This window comes from Belonocnema kinseyi, chromosome 7 (assembly GCF_010883055.1).
Source record: "Belonocnema kinseyi isolate 2016_QV_RU_SX_M_011 chromosome 7, B_treatae_v1, whole genome shotgun sequence".
Taxonomy (NCBI): domain Eukaryota; kingdom Metazoa; phylum Arthropoda; class Insecta; order Hymenoptera; family Cynipidae; genus Belonocnema; species Belonocnema kinseyi.
This window is the reverse complement of record NC_046663.1, coordinates 132003935-132025635: the sequence shown is the minus strand read 5'-3', so window position 1 is coordinate 132025635 and position 21701 is coordinate 132003935. Positions and strand designations below refer to the sequence as shown.

Here is a 21701-nt window from a genome sequence, read left to right as displayed (position 1 = left end):
CATACATACACGCTGGCATACGCGGACGATATACTGTTGGTGGCAGAGGATGAAAAAGGGACGTTAGGGGTTGACTGTAGGACACCTGGATATATGGTGAGAGAAGAAGCGCAAAGGGATCAATTAAATACTAAAGCGGGTAAGATGACATGGCATTTTAAGACAAAGTTAAGGGAGGGAAAGAGATGGGAGTTAGCGAAAACTTGTTTGAAAAAGGTAGAAGAAATGCGAGGGAGAGAGGTAGAACTAACAAGATGGGATGAAAAAAGGAGGGAGTTTTTTTTAGTGAAAGAGATATAAGAGAGGGGAATAGAGTAATATATAAAGACTTAGAGGCAAAGGACAGGGTAAGACAATTAATGGAAACACGGGGAATGATTGAGGAATCAAAATGTAACAAAAGTTATAAATATTGTAAATACTAAGGATAATATAATACAAAGTTTGCAGATGATCATGTAAGACACGATGGTGATGTAGACCCTTAGGGCACACATGAATAAAGAAGTCTGGCTGCTTACCTTCCGGAAGGGTTGAGGGTGGCCATGTACGCAGATGATGGTTTTCTGTATGCGACCATGGACAATATCAACGCAAGCTATCACTGGTAATCCCCTCGAATGCGATGGTCCTTTGCCCAATGTTAGCGCTGCAGCATTGTTGTTGCTAGATCGCGGCCAATATGCCTCTCTTCAGGCCGCTCTTAAATGCATGCGATCCACTCCCATTACGCTCTTGCTCTCCGAGGTCGCTGAAGTTACTCTAGTTTAGAAGATCTCTGTTGGCAAATAGGTTAATCTTGAGGAACTTAGGTTGGAATGGCAGTCCGCTGGTGCTTAAGCTTCCGACTATGTCTGATAGAGCGAGGAACAGAGGTTTGCGAGTGAACCACGATCGCGTCGGGCTGATATCAGCTTATAATCTTGTCACAGCCTAATTGTTCTGCGATTCTTATGGCCGAGCTGTATCACCCAGGCTAGTTGAACTACGTGGGGGGGGGGGGGGGGGGGGGGGGGGGGGGGGGGGTTCCGTTTTTAACTCTGATCTGGCCCTATGGCAAAGCAGGAGGTTTCCGGTCTGCAGATTTCTTGCGGGTTGACATCAAAACAATCAGTTCGTGGTTTCGGGAGATTGATCTCCCGAAGCTTAACGTAAATATTGTCTCATGAAACTGAAAACGATATATGTTGACACGAGGAAATACTTCGTGCGCACGGAGTGGAACTTGCCCGTAAGTTTTGAGTGCGCCTTCTTTCGACGGGTCGACCAGCGCTAAAGAAATTTCTTAATCAAATCAGCCCTGATCTGCGCTCTGAACTGGGCTTTTTTGCATGCTCTTTGTCTCGCTTTGAGTTAGGTACTGCTTTGCGAGTAAAGTCGTTCCTTTCTTTTCCCAAAAGTGGACAAGGATAGGTTGGACTGCTTTCGATGGATCAGCTAGTATCTTACATCTGTATTCTTTGAATTGCAATTTCTAAAGTTTCTTCGCAAATAATTAAACATCAATGGATTAATGGCTACTCGATCAATCAATACAATTTAACATAATAAGCACACATATCACACAAGGATTCTAGCTGGAATCTTAGAGAATATTGAAGAATCTAGGTTTTGGTTCACTAATAACTCTTTGGATATGACATGACTTCCTGAAAAATAGGTCAGAACCAAAGAAGAGCTAGAAGAAGACTTTGGGCGAACAGCGATCCTACTTGTAAGAGCGTGGAAGAGCTCCTCGGCCAACTTGAGAGAGAAGCCACACCAAGCTGATGGACGACAAGCGCTCTGCGAATGCGACGCAGCAGCTGTATCACGTGGTAGAGAAGCATCCCCAAACATTTTTTAGTGCACGTCATATCAACATGGATGCAACAGTCTTTCAACTCCCGGTTAGATCAGGCAGCAATACTCCCAGTTTGTAACCGCTAAGTCTAAGCTTGATTCCTGTCATTTTTTATATGAAAAAATGGGGGTTTTCAACATTTAACAGTTTTACTCCAATAACAGTTTTTTTACATTATCTACTCAATGAGGTGTTTGTTTTATGTGAAAACTTACTTTCGCGGATGTCATCAAATGTCGTCGTTTTGAGGCCCCCTGACTCAGAAAAAAAGGTCCTACGTCCGTGACTGTTTGTCTACCGTTGTGGTCGTCGTCGCTGTACACCGGATAACTTTTAAAACTAATTAGATTGAGTTGTGCTTTGGCACACAGTTTTAGGGACAAAAAAATAGAGAAAAATAGACTTTAAAAGTGATTACTCGTTCCCAAAACGAGCGATAAATTTAAAAAAAGGTTAATAAGATTATGAAATTATGCGTCGAATGAGTCCTAAAGGTTTTATTTGTGATATTTTGAAGAGAATATACCATATGAGAAGTTTGAAAAAAACGCAGGAATTTCTCGAGCTTAGTATGTTTATGAGAAGAAAACTGAAATCGACAGGACGTAATCCGTGAAATCTCAAATTTCATTTAAGCCTCTAAAATTTAAAAAGTATAAACGGGTTCCCAAGATATGACATAAATGTCCAAGCGTGTCTGCGTCGCGTCAGAGTTAGCGATCGTCAAAGCCAAAGAGATTGAAATTCGGCGCAGACATGCTTGGGCATTTTTAGTAGCATCTCTAGAACCCGCAAAGATTTTTCAAATTTTATTGGCTTAAATTAAAGATAAAACCTTTGAGACTGTACGGTATGAATTTAAGATTTTTGCTACAACTTTCCTAGGTCGTGCCACAAGTTGAAGTCGAGGTACAAAATTCGAGAAATTCTTGCATTTTTTTCAACTTCTCACGTGGTATATTATCTTTAATAAGCTCTTTGACGGTGTTTAATTAAGTTTCTGGCTCCTTTTGGGAACGAGTAATTAGGTTTCAATGTCAGCAGTGATTTTTAATAGTACTTTCGTTGATCGTACGGAGAATTTCTTATGGTAGTTTACTAATTAGCTTTTGGTCGTCATTTGTCGAGAATTATTAGACCGGCAGAAAGTTCCAAAGAAATTTAAAAGTGATAGTACCAGGAATAATCAGTGTATCTTTTCAGTTACAATGTATTTATACTTATGTATATACTTTGTATCTAATAATATATAAATACACTTATATTATTGTATTATATGAATAAATGCAGGTACTAATGGCCCGCAGGAGTTGGAATATGTAAAAATGACTATGTTTAATTTTTTACACTAAGATCTCATAAATATAAAAATCTGGAAAAATTAACAATAATAGCACTTTGGGTGATTATTCGGTGCTAAAAAAATGGAGATAGTACTTAAGTTTTATCACAAAAACAATTTAAAATTTTCTTAAACATTTGTTTGAATTTGAATGTCCCGCCTACATATTTTCGAAAAAATCATGCACGCTGAAAATAGTTGAAAGAAGTCCTGTGCACTTTTTCAGATTTTTTCTAACGATATAATGCGACAACAAGTTTAAATTTGATTACGTTTTGGGGCATTTTTTTAAACTCTTTTTATAAAAATAAACTTTTTGCAGAAAGGACAAAAGCTACAATAACCTTTTATGAAACTAAAAATATTTGCCTAAAGTGTATCTACAAATTTTCTTTGAACCACCTTACCCTCTGATGCGTATGTTTAGTTTAAATTATAAAAAATAACAGGAAAAATAAATTAAATTTGTGGAAAAACAACACAAATTGAAATAAAATGTTTAATAACATTTTTTTCAAATAAAATGTGCACTTTTTTTTAGCCATAAAAACAAAACATGGAAAAAGCGTCTGTCTTAATACCAATGCATCTTATAAATTGTGATAATATAAATTAATTGAAACGGTATTCATTTTCAGGGTAGCTGAGGATAAAATTTAATATAAAATAAGGAACAAATATTAAAGTAATAGTGAGAAATAAAATTTGTACTTTATGTTGCAATATCTGAATAAGTAATCCTAGAACGAAAAACAGAAATAAATGTAATAAAAAATTTGATATAATAATGTTGAACTTAATGTAGAAACATTCACATTTTTGACATAATCAAGTGCAAAGCATGAGCTACGTGATAAGAATGTACTCGTTAAAGCCGAAGGAGCTATAAGAAAAGAAAATTTACAATAACCAAATCACAGTTGTTGATGCTTTGACCCTGAGTGTTACAAAGTCTGTTGCACTGTGAACTGTCGCATTGCGGTCCATTTCATGCGTAGTTTTTTTTTATAGCCGTTTTCTTGAGAATGACTGAAAAGCCCATCTTATTAACTTAGAATATTACATGTTTGTTAATGACCTATTACTGAGGATGATTCATTTTGAATTCCGCAAATGCTAATATTAACTTATCGAAATTTCTATTAAATTAAATAATTGTAAGTCGCACATGAATTTGCTGTATGTAATCCTTTAAAAATATATTCATTTAAAGATGGTGAAGAGCAAAATAAAGTGATAGAAGAAATGAAAGACATCGTAGAAAAAAACTGTTTTGTCAATGCAAAATTGACCAAAGCTAATGAAGTGATTGAAAGGATCACAGAATTGCACAGTTCTGATGACAATATTCTGAAGTTCAAGGATATTCTTGAGGTAAATGTTACGTTAAGTAAAATAAAAAAGTTCAAGTTTTCGAATCAGTATTACGAGTACTTTCAAAATTCTGCAAAAACCACGAAAATCAAATATAAACTTGAAAGATTTCCTGAGAGGCCAACTATTCAATGATCAAAATACTCGTGAAAATTTCGCTTAATGTCTCGGAAGTGCACACAAAACTGTTGGAAATTTTGTAAATTTCATCAGATCCTTAAAAAAGGTCATATTGAATCCAGCGATCCAGGTCATGTATTGGTTGTATATCAATAGCTCTGCGTTAGTCCGCCAGTTTTGCTAACAGCTGGCGCGGGCGCGACTCTAAAGTTGTAAAAAAAACATTTATTTCGCAACTGTTTTATAAAATCCGAAAGTTAATTTTTATATAGCAAGTCAAATAAAAAACTATGTCGGTATGATCAGTCAGCGAAATATTGCAACGGTAAGTGTCAGCTTGCTAAAGTCAAAAAATGTTACTTCGTGAAAGTGTTTTTAATAAAGCAAGTAGTTTATGGGATTGAAAAAAAAAATCTTCAATTTTTATTTAACAAATGCCGAAACATTTTTTAAAAAAATTTCATTTCAATATCGAACTTAAATTAATATTAGCAAAATTAAAATCATTTTTTCTAATCATATGTTTTATCAGACTCATCGTAATTTTCTTCGATTTCAACTCGGATTCAACATCTACAAATTAGTAAACGTATAATGCATTTGATTAGTATATTAATGAAAAATTGCTGAAAAATTTGCCTGCAATAATGTTTTACATGATTCATCATTTGGTTGAATTACGATAATAATAATAATAATAATAATAATAATAATAATAATAAAGAATATAAAAATAAAGAATAATAAACAAAGGAGCCTTGGTGGCTCAGTTGGTTAGAGACTCAGACTTCACCTCAGAGGTCCGTGGAGCCGGTACCTCTAGAAATTTTTCAATGTACCTTTACCGAGGTTCTGGTGGTTCGGAACCCACCTTAAACTGTAGGTCCCCCCATCGTGTACTTGACTGCAACCCAGTCCGTCAATGATGGGGTGAAAACCACGCTTTGTCCAATATGTCTGGGCAGACTGCTCTCATCAGATCACTTGATTGCATTATAAAAATGCGTTCGTGAATGATGATATATACCGGGACAGCCCCGTGCAAAAACGGTCAAATAAAAAATCCAACTCTAACAAAAAGTGCCTTCGACATGTTGGGTAGTATAAGCCTGTGACAACATTCCAACACAGAAATGTTTTTTATAATAATAATAATACCGAAGTTTTTCCCCCTACCGAAGGTGTTCCGCGTTGATGTCGCGGTAGGGCTTGAGCTTTCCGCTCATGACTTTGACGGCAATGTTGGCGGTAGCATTGTTACTGACAGGGTTTCCCATGTCAAATAGGCTGATAACGAAGAGGAAAGGGACTAAGTAGAACACCAAAACCCATAAATGAAAAATAGAGAGCATATTAAAGATTTTGAAACGCTTGTCGCTTCCAGAGGATCGTCGGGGCGCCCCTGGAGCCACAGCTGGGGGCTATAACATGTGAGACGGTGTCGATGGTGAGTTGCGAGATTGTCGGGTAGATTTCACTAAACAAACAGCTGGCCAGCAAGAACATCTGCGACAAACGGTAAGCAATAGAACATGAACTGTGCCTGCTGAGGATGCTTTGACTAGCGTTACCTATTTGCAGCCAACCACCTCGACAGAAATACCGTGGGAAAGCATCAATTGGGATACCACAATGAAAGAGGAATTGGTGCGTCTCTATTAGAAAGTGCGAAGTTTGAAACGAAAATGGAAAAATGATACAATTTAAGAACGAAATTTGCTGCAAAGTGTCCTAATATACGAAAAGTCGCACTGAGACATCTTATCGCTAAGTTGGAGGACGTCAGGAATAATCTACATGTTACAGAAGACCGAGCAATGGAGAATAAACAACAGGTTGATTTGGTGTGGAAAAACGACGGAAATGAACATCAGTTAGACGAAGCCGCGTCAAACGGTCAAGCAGGAGCAATTGACGTTCTTCCTCAATCTATTGATGATCCAACACCACCACATCCTCCAGAGGTGGATGGCCTTATACAACTAGAGACAATAGCAGAGGTTCATCAACCAAAAAACCGAAGAAAATTGACATAGAATATAAACAGTGATGTTACGCGCCTTTATTTTTTGGCAGATAAATGTGGGCAAAGTGTGAGGAGAGAACATCATAGACTCTTCTAACTTACATACCCAGAGCTAGCTACAAAAATAAATGAACAGAATCTGGCAGATCAAAAACGCTCAATATCTGTAAACAGACTGCTTTCGACTGTTGAAATACTATTGTATTTACTATTTGTTCTATCAAAATAGAAATGGAACAGCAGCTTCCTATTGATGAACTCGCCTTGAAAGATGTGGACAACGAGGACTTGATTGAAGCTGAAGGCATAGGTGTTAAGGATAATAAACATCATGTACCGGATCCATTAGAACCACATCCGGATATTACTAACGATGATGTGGATAGGGAAATCCCAGAAAAACTACAGCATCTTGCAAGGAATTTTGGTCATGCCTTACTAGAGTTCAGATATGTAGTACCAACGCTAAGGCATTCTCTGCCCAAAATGAACATCACAAATAATCTGCGTGCACTAATAGCACATCTCGATACCAAGGTTTTACCTACGTATTTGAACGTAGCACAAAGTGCGTTAGAGGTGCAAGCACTTGTCTACTGTGCAGCTGTGGCAACCATTAGAACGTTGGGCTGGATAACTAGGCCTGCAAATGCAGTTTTTGTTCCAGCAAGGGTTCGAGATCCACCATGGAAGTTCGGGTTGGATATGCATGTCAGCAAAGTAAAATGCAAATTGGGTCGATTAACTCAATATAAAAAAGGAAATAGAACCAGGAAGCTGATAAACCATGTTACTAAAATCATCCACCCTCGGCACTTCGAGACAATAACACCACCAATATTGGATGAAATTTTAGACTCTCAACGACAGAGACTTGCTGCTCTTACTGCCATACTGCGTCGGTACAAGAAAAGTAGTGCACGAAGGCAACAAAATCAAAACTTTCAGACAGATGAAAGAAGGTTTTATCAAGAACTGAGAGTAAAGCCAAATAAAAAGCAAGGCACCGAAGTCCCTCAATTGGAAGATATGACTAACTACTGGTTGGGTGTTTGGGGAAAAATGAACATATGCAATTTGGACACTGCGTGGTTCAAACTGGAGGAAGCAAGGGCAAACAATAGCCCTGAAATGCAACTGACAAAACATCACAGCTTTAGATGTTTCAGTGGTCTTGAAAGGGGCAAGTAATTGAAAAGCTCCAGGTCCGGGCATGGTGCACAACTTCTGGTACAAGTACCTGACCAGCTATAACTGCAGATATTGTATATTCTCATTGCGACGAGAATGACATTCTTACAGAAGAATAAATGGGATGTTGTAAAAACTCGCGAGGCTGTAAAGATCTAGTCACTATAGACGCTGTTGTCATGACTCAAGCTCGTAAGCATCAAAGGAACTTACACATGGCATACATTGACTACAAGCAAGCGTTTCCTTCCGTGTTGCGCTTCACAGTACCATCTGTCAAGCGGATCTTGACTACACGCCCTTAAATTTGCCTCAGATAGGGCCTTGAATATCAGGCCAGAAACCAGGAATTATCACAAACACATGTTACATCAATACGTGGTTGACCGGTGCCGATTATGTGGAGATACTAACAAATCCATCGAGATCATTATTGATAGCTGTCGCGTAATGGCTCAGAGAAAATATACGCTCAGACATAATGATTTAGCGGGCATTATATATCAACAACTTACCCTAAACCTAGGTTTCTTGAAAGAATTGATGCCCTTCTATGGCTTGTCCGCTTAACCAAAATTTGCAATCAACCTATACAACCAACATCCACAAGTATAGCTAGTTATGGCATAAAGTAGTAGCAAAAATGTGAATCGTGCATCTATTCATCCCATTGTAATTTCGGCTACAGGCAATGTGCTCGCAAGATGTGCTGAACATCTTGAACATTTAGGAGTCAGTAGGGTATTAGCAGTAGCTCAGAAGGCGGTTTTATTAAACATCTGTCGCATTGTAAGAAACTTTCTTGGCCTTCAGGAAGCGAGCAACTAAAAACCTGTGGACTGGCAGATGGTAGCTCTAAGAAAGCATCCAGAGGTGACTGTTGTTACCTCCAACGCTCGTTGTCGCTCGTAATTGTATACCTACAACATCATCGCAGGAGGTTTCAAGCATCGTATTAAATTATTTAAATTAATTTATAACATTCTAATCTCATCAGTCACTTGACTTAGTCCGTGACTATGATATATAACCGGGTTTATCTGAGTGAACGTTTAATAATAAAATGATGATAGTACCATTGGCTCAATAGATTAGGCGTTCGGTCTTTACGTTAGAGATCTGAGGTTCGATCCCTGAGCTGGTATCTTAAGTTGTAGGATTCCTGTCGTGCACTTGGCACCAGACTTTGCCCAATATTTCAAATTAAGCACACTGCTCTTATCAGATCACTTTATTGCATAAGAAAAATGCCTATATAAACGAGTGAGTGATCTGTGTGGTTCTCAAAAATGGTATTAGTCTGCCAACATTTGTTTAATGTTTATGTTTATAAATAATTACTTTACTGATCCGAAAAGATCGGACAACGATCTGTCGCGATCCACTGCTGCTCGCACGCTATTTTTCTCAAGCGACAACGCTATCATCACACACTCAAACCGAGAAATCACGTGACTTCAAACATTCCATTAAATAATAAGGAAACTGAAAATAGCTTTGAAATAGGCTATGTTGATAAATTCAATCATTTTCAATCGCAGAAAATCACATGAAGACGAAACATCCCAATTTTAAACATACCGCCCGCCTTGTGTGTGGTAACTGCACGATGAAAAGAAAAAAAAAACAATAAGTGCTTAATCGAGTATTTGTCAACAACTCAAATGCCGCCCGCCGTAAAGAAACAGTGTGCATGTAACAAAAATTTAATAGTCTTAACCGCCCGCCATAATCCACTTTGTTTACAGAATAATATTTTTTAAATCTAATTAATAAAAGTTTTTCAGATTTCGCTCGTTTCTTTCGCTTTTATTGGTAAGAGGCAAATCTGAGTAATCGGCCGTTCGTATTCCGAACTGGCACTTCTTACGCGAACGGAACGTATTAATCGTCCTTTCCCTTGTAGCATTTAATTATACGACCTAACAACCATCTTGAAGGTGGTAACGAATCATGTTTCACAAGAGCGATATCATCAGTCACAAGATTTAGGTCTTTGTTGAACCAGTTGTAGCGTTTTTGTAAATACTGTAAATAATCAATAGCCCATCTTCTCCAGTAAATCTCTAAAAATTTGTGTGCTAACTGTCATCGATTTAAACGACTTTCCGAAGTAAATTCCAATGATGGTCTTGGAATGCTGTTCAAAGGGGCTCCAATCAGAAAATGTCCAGGTATAAAATAGGAAAAGTCTTCAGGATCATTTGAAAGAGAGGCAATAGGACGGGAATTAAGGCAAGCTTCTATATGTGTAAGAAGGGTATAAAACTTGGCATATGTAAAGAGTATGTGCTCTTACAATTCTTTTCAGATGGTGTTTAAAACTCTCAACTCTAGCCTCCCATAAACCCCCAAAATGAGGAGCGGAAGGAGGTATCAAATGCCAAGAAGTATCTTGATTTGCGAACTCATTATGCAAATTAGCATCCAATTTATGATTCAAAAGGCAATTTTTTAATTCCCGGTCAGCACCGTGAAATGTCGTCCGTTATCACTGTCCAAGTGTATAGGTTTTTCTCGCCTTAAAGAAAATCGCTGAAAGGTGGGGAGGAAAGCGGCTGATGAATAATCAGAAACGAGTTATAAATGTACAGCTCGCGTACAAAAACAGATGAAAAGCGCAACGTACGTTTTGTAACTCTTTCTGCCACGACCGGAAGCAAAGCGAACATTAAATGTGCCTGTATAGTCCACACCAAAATGTGTGAATGGACGATGCGGGGTTACTCTAAATTTAGGTAAGTCCTCCATAAGTTGTTGAGATAGAGCCGCTCTTTCACGTGTGCACTCCAGGCAACCTTTGATCAGTGGTTTAACCAAAGAGCGAGGTGACGCGGTAAAATGATAGGATGCTTCTCATAAAAACTGATACGAGCATGAGGTAGTCTTCCACTTAACCTTAAGAGATTGTTGGAATCCAAAAATGGATTGAAACTTTTCAATAGCGAGTTTTTTTTAGACCACCCTATCTTCTTCGTTCAAAGCTTTTATCTCATCAGAAAAGGAATGTACCTGGATAAATTTAATCAAAAATATAACAGCTTGTTGGATTTCAATCGCATCAAGAGAAATAGTTGAAAATGTAGGTTTAGGCTTATTAAGTTTTGAGTGCTTCAACACAAAGGCATCAATAAACCTTTTACAATAGGCCGTTACGCGAAGCAGTCTTGGCCAAGAGGAGATTTTAAGCATCAAGTTAAATGGAGCTTTGATCACACTCAAAACATGATGACTCTCTAGTGGCTGCTGTTCTAAATTTGATTGCGAGGGGGCCGCGTGGCGAAATTCAGGCCATTTTGAGAAATGCAAAGTTAACCAAGGAGGGCCTTGTCACCATAAGGAATGCCTTCGCGCGTGGTACCATCTTATGAATTAGGGAAACTCTATTGGCGACAAACACAGGCCAATTGGACGGATGTTTTCCTAGCCAAGCTAAAACTGTTACGGAATCAGTGTGACATTAAGCAGGTATTTTATCCAATGATATAGTTTTCATGACAAACTTAAGTGTCTTAGTTAGCAACGCAGCTCCACACAACTCCAAACGAGGAAATGATACATATTTGACAAGAGCTACTTTAGATTTAGCCATTATTAGGCAAACATGAGCCTCCTTTAAATCTTCACTCTGAATTCTAAAGTAAACGGAAGCTGAATAAGATTTTGACGAAGCGTCAGAAACGCCATGAAGCTCGAATTCATAGTTTATCTGCAGTTGTCGTGTCCATCTGGGGGCTTTTAATGCTTTTATTTTTTCAGAGAGCCTTGATAATTTAACCATTGAATTTCAAGATCATCATGTAGTCTGTCATCCCAGTTGAGTTTACGCAGCCAAAGTTCATGCATTAAAATTTTTGTCACTATTACGACTAGAGTTATCCAACCCATAGGATCATACAACTTAGCTATTAATGAAAGAGCAATGCGTTTTGTTGGGTTTTCGGCTAAAAAAGAAGTATCTTTAAAAAGGAATGAATCAGACTCAGGATCCCAAAATAAGCCTAGAACCTTCAGCTGAGCATCCTCCGCTAACGCCTTAATCTGACTATCTGCACTAAACAAAACATCGACGTAAATATTATTTTCTAATATATTTTGGGCTAAAGGAAATCTATTTCCTTCATCATAAGCTAACTGCTTAACCTCTTTATAAGCCAAATAACGAGCAGAGGCGGTACCGTACGTAACGGTTAAAAGTCTATAAGCGACGAGCCTTTTATCAGGAGAAATCCAGACAATTCTTTAATAGTCGCAATCTCGAGGGTGAACTAGAATTTGTCTAAACATTTTTTCAATGTCAGCCATATATGTAAAAAAAGCGATGTGATCTCCAATTCATAATGATTAAGACTAAATCATTGATAATCTTAGGACCGATGTGAAGATGAGAATTCAAGGAAGAATTATTTGAAGTTAAACTGGAAGCGTTGAAAACAACCCTCAACTCAGTAGTGGAACTACTTTCTCTTAAGAGAGGGTGATGAGGCAAATACACAGTTTGTGGGAAACTATCCAATTCTTTTTCTTGAAGAAGTTCCATGTGTCTAAGGGTTTCATATTCTGATAAGAAACTGGAGTATTGTACCAATAATTCCGATTTCTCCGATAAACGACGAAGTACTTTATTCAAAACGATCTTCGCTCTCTCAGGGATGTACCTATTTTTATGGGAGGACCGTTTTTGAGAGGTAAGCGTACCATGTAACGTCCGTCTTGTGTTCGTTGGTAATTCGTAGCGAAATGCTTATCACAAAACATTTCTTCATCTGTGAAAGTATTTTTAAAGGGAACTTCCTCCAACTCCCAGAATCTGGTTAAGTCTTCATGCAAGACTTCTGCTGAAATAGTCTGATGTGTTGCAACTGGAATGTTAATTTCCATTTGATTTGTGACTGTATCCGGCCCAGATAATATCCAACCAAAAACGGTACTTAGCGCAGTAAGAGAACCCAATATACCCTGTTGGAGACCAGGAAGTAAACATGAGCCATATTTATCGGCCCCTAAAATCAAATTAACTTGATGGGAGCTAAAACGATTTGGATCTGTTAACCCTAACTCTTTTAATTGATCTTCATTCTTCGCGTTAGATCTTACAGGAGGAGCATATGATGCAAGGTGTAATAATACTAAAGCTAGGATGTGGACTATAGGACAATTATAGCAACACTGATTGTTTGTAGCAACTTCCCTACGCCTGTCCACAGACCGAGCTTTGAATCGGTTGCATTTTAATAAAGAGTGATTATCTTTACAAAGGAGACACTTTGAGCTAAAAGGTGCATTGTGGCTCCTAACTACCGATTGTTTTGAAGCTCTATTCTTCTCTTGAGAACTCGCAGCAGGTTTTGAACCTTTAATAGCCTCCAAAATACGTATGCGAGTCTCCAAAAATGAGTCAAGTTGCTTATAAGTGGGATCATCAGTGCTGGAACCAATATTCTTTAGCGACTCCCAAGTAGAGATAAAATTAGTATCAGTTATCGAAACCTGTTTTAAAAAACCTTCAGCTTCGACCTTTAAGGACAATTTCAAATAGTGTTATCTTGTTACATTTGACAAGGAAACGGTTTGAATTATTAAAACATTAAATAAATCGCGGAAATTCATCGAATCCTTGTAGTCTCCTGAAAACTCCGGTAAAGTAATTTGAGGAAGTTTAATAGGCAAGGAATCATGACGAATAATTTGAGACTGATTTAAACTTTCGTTAGCCTTAGTCTCAGGATTAAGCAAGACCAATTGATTCTACAAAAATCTCGCGCATTCAGATAAGCATTTACAATAGCGCGATATTTAGACTTTGTGAAATATTCCAATTTCTCACGCTCAGCTGACGTAGTTCCAGCTTTAATTTCCAGATACAGGGTTTCACAACTCTGCCAGCGTTGGTCAAGAAGTTCTATCCATGATTTGACAGTAGCCACTGTTACATTGGCTTTTATTTTCTTAAAATTGGTTTCAGTGCGTAATCGCCTGAGAAATCTCTGATAATTCAGACAATACTGCATCTATTTTAACAAAAGCAGAAATTTAAATTGACAGTTGCTGATGATTCAGCTAAAATGGAAAAATCCTAATTTTCAAACTAAAGAACTGATTTACTTTAGTTTTAATTTGCTCTGACGAGGCGAGAAAATTTGACTGTGCGAGAGCATAATTATTAATAAAATGTCAATAAATCATCACTAAAATACCACGGTCGGAATTATTATTATTATTTTGTTCGCCAGAACTTGCCTCTCTCATCATGGGTAAATTAAAGTTGTCATCTTACCACTGGAGAAGGTTAGAAATCGATGAACTCTAAAATTAAATGTGTTTATAATTATTTTACACTTTTGAATGTTTTTTTCACGATCTTCTATCTGGCTCGAAGGATCATTTGTTTAATGTTTATGTTTATAAATAATTAATTTTTCGAGATTAGGAATAGACAGAGAAGAATCGTTGAAAGTAATTTTGACGACTAGCGTTCTCCTGACGTGTACCGTTGCAATATTTTGTTGACTAACCATACCCAAATAGTTTTTATTGGACTTACTATATACAAACTAATTTTCAGATTTTATAAAACAGTTGCGACATACATATTTTTTTACAAGTTTGGAGCCGTCCCCGCTACTGCTGTTAGCAAAACTGTCTTACTGACACAAGGCTATTGATATATAACCAACACAAAACCCAATGTTAAAATATCAGCCTTTCTAAAACGGTTGCATTTTACGTCCCTCAGCTCTCTGACTATTTCAAATGATTTCAGGACTCAATAGCACTCGACAATTTTATTTTACGAAAGGTTGAATAAAAAAAATCAAATACTTCTGATTTTTCATTTTTTTTATTTAATTGAATGCGAATTCAAAATCGAAGTCTGTTTGATCGCTTGGACCAAAACGAAATTTAGTGCTACTTGATTTTTGGCTTGGAAACTGAAAATTATAGAAACAAAATAAGGCAAGACTTAGTTTCCGATTCGAGACGAAAAAAAGAAAGTAATTTCTTTTCAAGTACGCTCCTTGCTTATCCATGTACTTATAATAATATAAAGTTGTATTTTGTGTTCATAGGAATATAAAACAGAAATGGTAAAAATTGATCCAGATGTTTCAAGGGATATAAATCTTGTGGAATTTAATCGCCAAGTAAAAGATTTATTAAAAGGTAAGAGAATTCATTATTTGTTGAGTTTCATGAAGAGTGCTACATTGTAAAAATTCGGTTTTATTTTACATGGTGTTATGATGGAAATTGATTGAACCCTGCAATACGTCGTAAATTTATTAGAGTTTGCGTGACTAAACATGACTCTTGCGTAAAGAAACAAACTACAGTGAAAAGACATCGCTGTCCCAGAGTCATACTATGTTATCTCCGAGCTTTGAAAATTTGATACCATTATTATTTTTAGGTCCATAAGTATTAAACTTGGTTCCTAAATAAATTTGTCCCTAAAATTGACTCACCAAGCTGTTTCAACAAATAATTAAAATAGTGACATGAATTAAAAGTTATAATTATGTTATATCTTATCCTCTTTGCTCTGTTATAAATGAAAAAATGCCACCTTCGTAGCGCAAATTTTATGTGTGTAACCTAACTTTAATTTAAGAGATAACAACTTTCGAAATATATATAACCTTAAAAGTAATCATCAGAATATTACTTGAAACTCAATAGTTTGTGAATAACTCATGTAATTTAAGCTATACAAGACAATAGAATAATGTAAAATATCATTCTGTTGAACTTTCTAATTACAATTTTCATAATAAATAGTTGAATTAAAAACAATTTAGGGACATTACTATCACGAATTTTGTTGAATATCATATCACGCCATCCCTATTGAAAATTCCTATGTAGGTTTTTATATAGGCACCTACATAGGATCCTATATATGATCCTACATAGGAACGTATATGTTTCAACTATAGGTGCTACCTATGGAAAATTACATAGGAACCTATATGTTTCAAATATAGGCGCCACCTATAGAAAATGACATAGGAACCTATATAGGTTCTTGTGTTGAAAGCTATCCAAAGGCGCAGTAGTATTCTATGGCACCTGCGGCTGCCAATGCCGATAAGTTTGTTGCACGTTTGTGCCATGTGTCTTTCTCGTGGATTCTCGACTTGTGATCATACGCGACTCATTGTGCGAGCCCAGACAGTGGAAATAACATACAGCATGTAGCTTTATAGACTTGCACTAATTACTTTTAAATTTCGTCTACTTAAATAATATAAAAACATGTAAATATTCTGTTATTGGTAAATTCACAGTGTCACATGAAGTTGATGATCTATAGGTAGATTTACGACGTATTAGAGGGGTTAAATAATTTCCATCTTCATACAATGCAATTTTGTATGTCGACAGACAGTATCGAATTAACGATTTTATCACTATTTTTATTTAAGTTAAATTATAGCGCAATGTTAATTAGTAATGCAGTTTCTTTAACTTCTTTCTTTAAAGTTAATTTTTGATAGTCCGATAGGTAAAATTCTGCTCCAATGTGACTTTCAGCATAACATTTTTTACAATGTAGATGAAAACGGTCAGTGACCGATTAAAACAGCCACACTGACTGTGTTTGTTTTTTAATTCATCCAAATGTTTGTGTGTGTCTTCAGTTGCAAAGAACTAGGTCTGACAAAAATAAAATGTCTGGAACTTAATTTCGGACAATGCAAAATGCACGTGAAAACATTTATTTCTTTTGTAGAAAAAAAATGATTTGAGCCAGAACGAACAATCTCTACGGCCAGTATGCGTCACAAATATCCAGATTTGCAAATGGTTTACATTTTTTAGTTAGGATATACAAATTTGATATATTTTCATTGTTTATATAAAAAGAAATTCGTGGAGACTTCTTGGTTCCAAGATATCATAATTTTAATCTGTCCACGCACCACCCATAGATTGATTCACGAGGTTAGAAAAAGTGGCCGAAATTCCAGAATTATTTGAACTAGAACTAGACTTGGTACGAAAAGGTTCTTCATTCCACAGATTACGTGTCCGATGTCCAAAGTGCAAAATGACGGGTCCATCTGGTAATTTAAATTGGTAAATTTCCGTATTTGCATAATTATTATGCTCAACATCAGAGCACCTCATAGAAAAAACAGAAAGGCTATATAATAAAATCATGAAATTAATTTTTTTAGTCTACTATTATATCTTTTAACTATTGACATAGGTGAAAATAATTCATGTGTATTTCACATGGCGTTTTCGAACCCATTTTTACCTGGGTTTCGTGCCAATTTCGAGTGGATTTTTAAACCAATTTCGCGCGATCTATTTATACACTGGGTGTCTGCTAACCGGGAAAAATTAAAAACCCGGGAATTATCTAGGAATTAAAATAAAACCAGGAACTAACAGGGAATACAAATTCAAAACGGGAATCACATTTAAAGTTTCCGAAAATGTGATTTGTTTTATTATTCGGATAAATAAGACAAACAAATTTGAGTTTTTACTGTTGAAAATCATATGAATGAATGATGAAATTTAAGAGTCGCGCAAAAATAGGCAAGGAAGGTTTGTGTATCAAAATTATTGACTCGTGGCTCGCCCATCTGATTAAATTCAATGAAGAGAATCTCACACTGATTTAAGTTGGTGTCACGTGGGTGTCACTTGACAGAGTGGTTCTCATAATTATCAAAGTGACTTTGTTATGAACCTTATTTTTCGTACAAATGACAGCCTTAATTCTACAAATATTCGCTTCCAAATCAAATTAATAGATATATTGCGAAATTATTAGGTTTAATAATATTATTATATAAATTACAATCCAAAATTTTATTAAAACAAATTTATCATAAACTAAATTAGAATTAAATACATTTATTATTTCAATGATTTTATTATGTTAACGATTTAATGGTTAAAAAAAATATTTTTTTATTAAAATTAAATAGTTTAGAATTTTTATTTAAATGTTAACTAATCAAAATTTACTTACTATTTAAGATTGGAGCTATATTAATTCTCAATTTTACATAATTGAGTCTTCGTCATTCATAATGTGTCCCCTAAGGGATTACATGACTTCCATTCCTTACAATCTTTCCGTTTATGTCTATATTTTGTTACAATCTTATCCTTCCTATATATACAATTAATTACAACTACTTACATAAAGTCTTATATCTAGTTTCTTCTTTCTATTTCCTGCGATAGCGCAATTTAGGACTTATTAGCAAACGACTGAGCGAGCGAACGAAAGCGAGAGTGCAAGCGAGAGAGAAAGAGAGCATGATAACGCAAACGCATCTTAGTCTACTTAACTTTTACCTTACCATTACTTACAATTTTTACGCTTCTAATCTAAGCGACTTCCGTTTCCTTTTTCTTTCACTTTTTTATATCTCCATTTACCTTTCCTCAAGTGCATTCTTTCATTCTCTCTCATTCGCTCCTCTAGAACCCTCCAACTCCTTCATCCATTCTTCTCCTAATCCATTTCCCCCTAGAATCTTAACCACATTTTCTTTCCAGCTTCCTTTATATTCAATTCCTCTCCTACATCCTTCTCATACATGCTCCCATGTGTCCTCCTCCCATTCACATATTCTACATTTTCTGTTTCTTCTTTTTCCCAGTACATCCCCTCCCATACCTCGTTTCCCAATCTAAATCATGCTATTCTGGTCCACCTTCTCTCCCTCCATCCCTTTTCTAAATACTTTGGCACCCCTTCCTTTTTTATCATCTTATACCATTTATTGTATTTTGATTCCTCAATCGCCGCCCCCCCCCATCTTTCTTTTAATAGTATTTCCCTCTCCCCTTTTTCCAATTCTTCATAGTTTACTCCTGTCCCGTCTTCTATTTCTCTAGCATTAAAGAACTCCCTCCTTTCTTCGTCCCATCTCGTTAATTCGATCACCCTCCCTCTTCTCTCTTCTACCTCCATAAAACACTTTCTCGCCAACTCCCCTCTCTTTCCCGCTCTAATACTTAACTTATCCCTTTGCGCTTTTTCTCTCCCCATATATATATATATTTCTTTTCTTTCCATCCCCATATCTCTGCTCCATAACCCAATACCGGCCATACCAGCATATCAAATAACCACATTCTCCTTCTCCAATTTTTTTTTAACCTTCTTTTTTCTATTCCCCATATCTGTTTTATTACCCCTGCTGCTTTTTTTATCCTTTCTCTTATATGAGTTTTATGATCTCCATTCGTTTGCAAGATATATCCCAAATATTTATACTCATTGACTTATTCTAACTTTATTCCTTTCCATCTCCCTGTCCATTCTTTCTTCCTTCCCCCTCCTTTTCTAAACCTCATTATCTTTGTCTTTCCAACATTTACATTTAGCTTTTCCCCATCTAATTATTTCTCTAATCCTGTAATTAATCCCGCCATCCCTTCTTCATCCTCTGCCATCAACACTATATCGTCTGCGTATGCCAGTGTATATATCTTTTCCTTCCCTATCCTAACTCCTCCCCAACCCTTACTCCTCATTTCTTCTTCCAAGTCTGATATTAATAAATTAAATAAAAGTGGGCTCAGAGGACACCCTTGTCTCACACCTCTCACCAACCAGAAACCATCTCCTACTTGATCTCCTACCTTTACCATGCTTTTTGTCTCTCTAAAAATGTCTGATATTCTCTTTATTAATCCCTCTCTTATCCCCTTTTTTATCATAACTTTTTTTATTTCCCCTCAGTCTAATGAGTCAAACGCCGCCTTTAGGTCCACGAACATTGATATCATTGCCCCTTTTTCCCTTTCAATTCTCATATTTACTAGATAGTTCAGAGCATATATGTTGTCCATTACCCCCATTCCTTTTCTAAACCCTGTCTGATTCGGTGACTCGATCTTTTTTTCTTCAACTTCTATCTTCAATCTCTCCGACAAAATAGTTACATATACTTTATACAGTGTTGGCATCAACGTCACCCCTCTATAACCTTTAACCTCCTCTCACTTGCCTTTCTTTACTATTGGTATAACTACTCCTTCTTTCCATAACTCTGGCCACCCCTCTCTTCTCCATACTCTATTACACATTATCCATGCCCATTCCTCTAGTTCCTCCCCTCCATATTTCCATACTTCATTTGGAATCTCATATATAGCAGGTGCCCTTCCACCCTTCATTATTCCTAAAACCTCAACTATTTCTTCCCTTGCAATGTCCTCTTCCTCATCTCTTTCTCTAACATATTTTACTCCTTTTGTAACTTTTCTCTCTACTCCTAGAAAATCCAAAAAATATTTCTTCAATTCTACCATTTCAATATCTTGGTTTACTCTTTTTCTTCTTTTTCTTTATCTATTTAATATCTTCCATACCTCTTCTTCTGTCCTAGCCTTCTCCGCCTCTTCCTCAAACCCTTTATTTTCTTCCTCTTTTTGTTGACAACACAACTCAGTATACTCTCTTTTTTTCCTATATTCTTTTCCATTACTTTTTTCTTTTCTCCACTTTCTACATTCCTTTTTTGTCCCTCTAATGTCACTATTAAGGGATAGTAATCCGAATCAATATATTCACCTACCTCTAGTTTCTTAAACTTCTCTCTTACCTCATCATCCACTATCACATAATCAACTATTTTTGTATTTGCAAATCATAAAGCTTAATAATATTGTGTTATTCATGCTAATAATTTTTTATACTAATATTGTATTCATATTTCATATTTAAAAATTATTTACAAGTTTTTAAATATGATTTTAATACATTTTTAATTGGTTTATTCAATAATACAGAAATAATTATTTAAAAGTTTAAGATGTTAATTCTGCTTGTCTACTTGATCATAATCAATATTATTAAAATATTGATTAATTTTTTAAGATTGCGAAAAAAACGCTCTCTAGCTCCGCTGGGATATCAGCCCAGCTCCTTCAGATAAATATAATTATTTAAAGTTTATCTTAAATCATAATTTTTTTAATGATTTAAAAGGATATTAAATTAATAGATATATCGTGAAATCATTAATTTTAATAATATTGTGACATAAAAAATTTAATTTAATAATCAAAATTAAAATATCAAAGTACATAAATATTGTATTGGCATTGTTTTATATTAAGTAATATAAATATGTTATTCCCTTCCAGATTATGTAATTAAGTATTGGCTATTAATTTCATAATAAAAGTTTCTTTTTTTCTTTTAAATACTTTTATTACAATTATATAATTTTTTATGTTGCTTCCGATTTTGTGAAATGAGTATTTAAATTCAATTTTCTAAATTATATGTACGCATATTTTAATTTTTTAAAATTTAGTTAGAGAGGTTATTAGTAAATAAGATATACAGAAATACAGTTTCAAATTTTAATGAGAATATAATTTAAGCATTATTTAAATGTTTTAAGGAAAATAATTGTGTAATGCTTTTTATGTTGTGAAATGATTGATTAATTATCAACTGATTTAACAAAAAGTCACATTTTCTGAATTAGTTCGAGTTTATTATTGAAAACAAAAATCTTAGAAATGAAGGTTCAAATTTAAAAAAAATATATTAACTAAATATTATTTAAAGGTTTTAGTGAGAATTATAGTTTAATGGTTCTTATTTTCTAAAATGACTAATTGATATAATATGAATAATTTTTTTCGAATATTAAATTGAATAAAGATTCAAAGTTAGTACCGTAAATTTAAGTAACATAAATTAATTATATACTTGTAGGTTATATCATGGAACATTGAATCTGATTTGCATAATATTAATCAATTTATTTTTAAAGTACATAAATTTCAATTGAGTAATTTTTCGGAACTAT

General features: G+C 35.4%; 1 protein-coding gene across 2 annotated transcripts in view; it reads left to right on the top strand.

Annotated features, from left to right (window-relative positions):
- Nucleotides 1-21701, top strand: part of LOC117177362 (E3 SUMO-protein ligase NSE2-like) — a 90507-nt gene that overhangs the window by 49887 nt on the left and 18919 nt on the right. For both annotated transcript variants that reach the window (XM_033367996.1, XM_033367997.1), the window contains exons 2-3: nucleotides 4399-4559; nucleotides 14967-15060. In XM_033367996.1, coding sequence (XP_033223887.1) covers nucleotides 4399-4559; nucleotides 14967-15060 — 255 coding nt within the window. The remainder of the gene's footprint in view (nucleotides 1-4398; nucleotides 4560-14966; nucleotides 15061-21701) is intronic.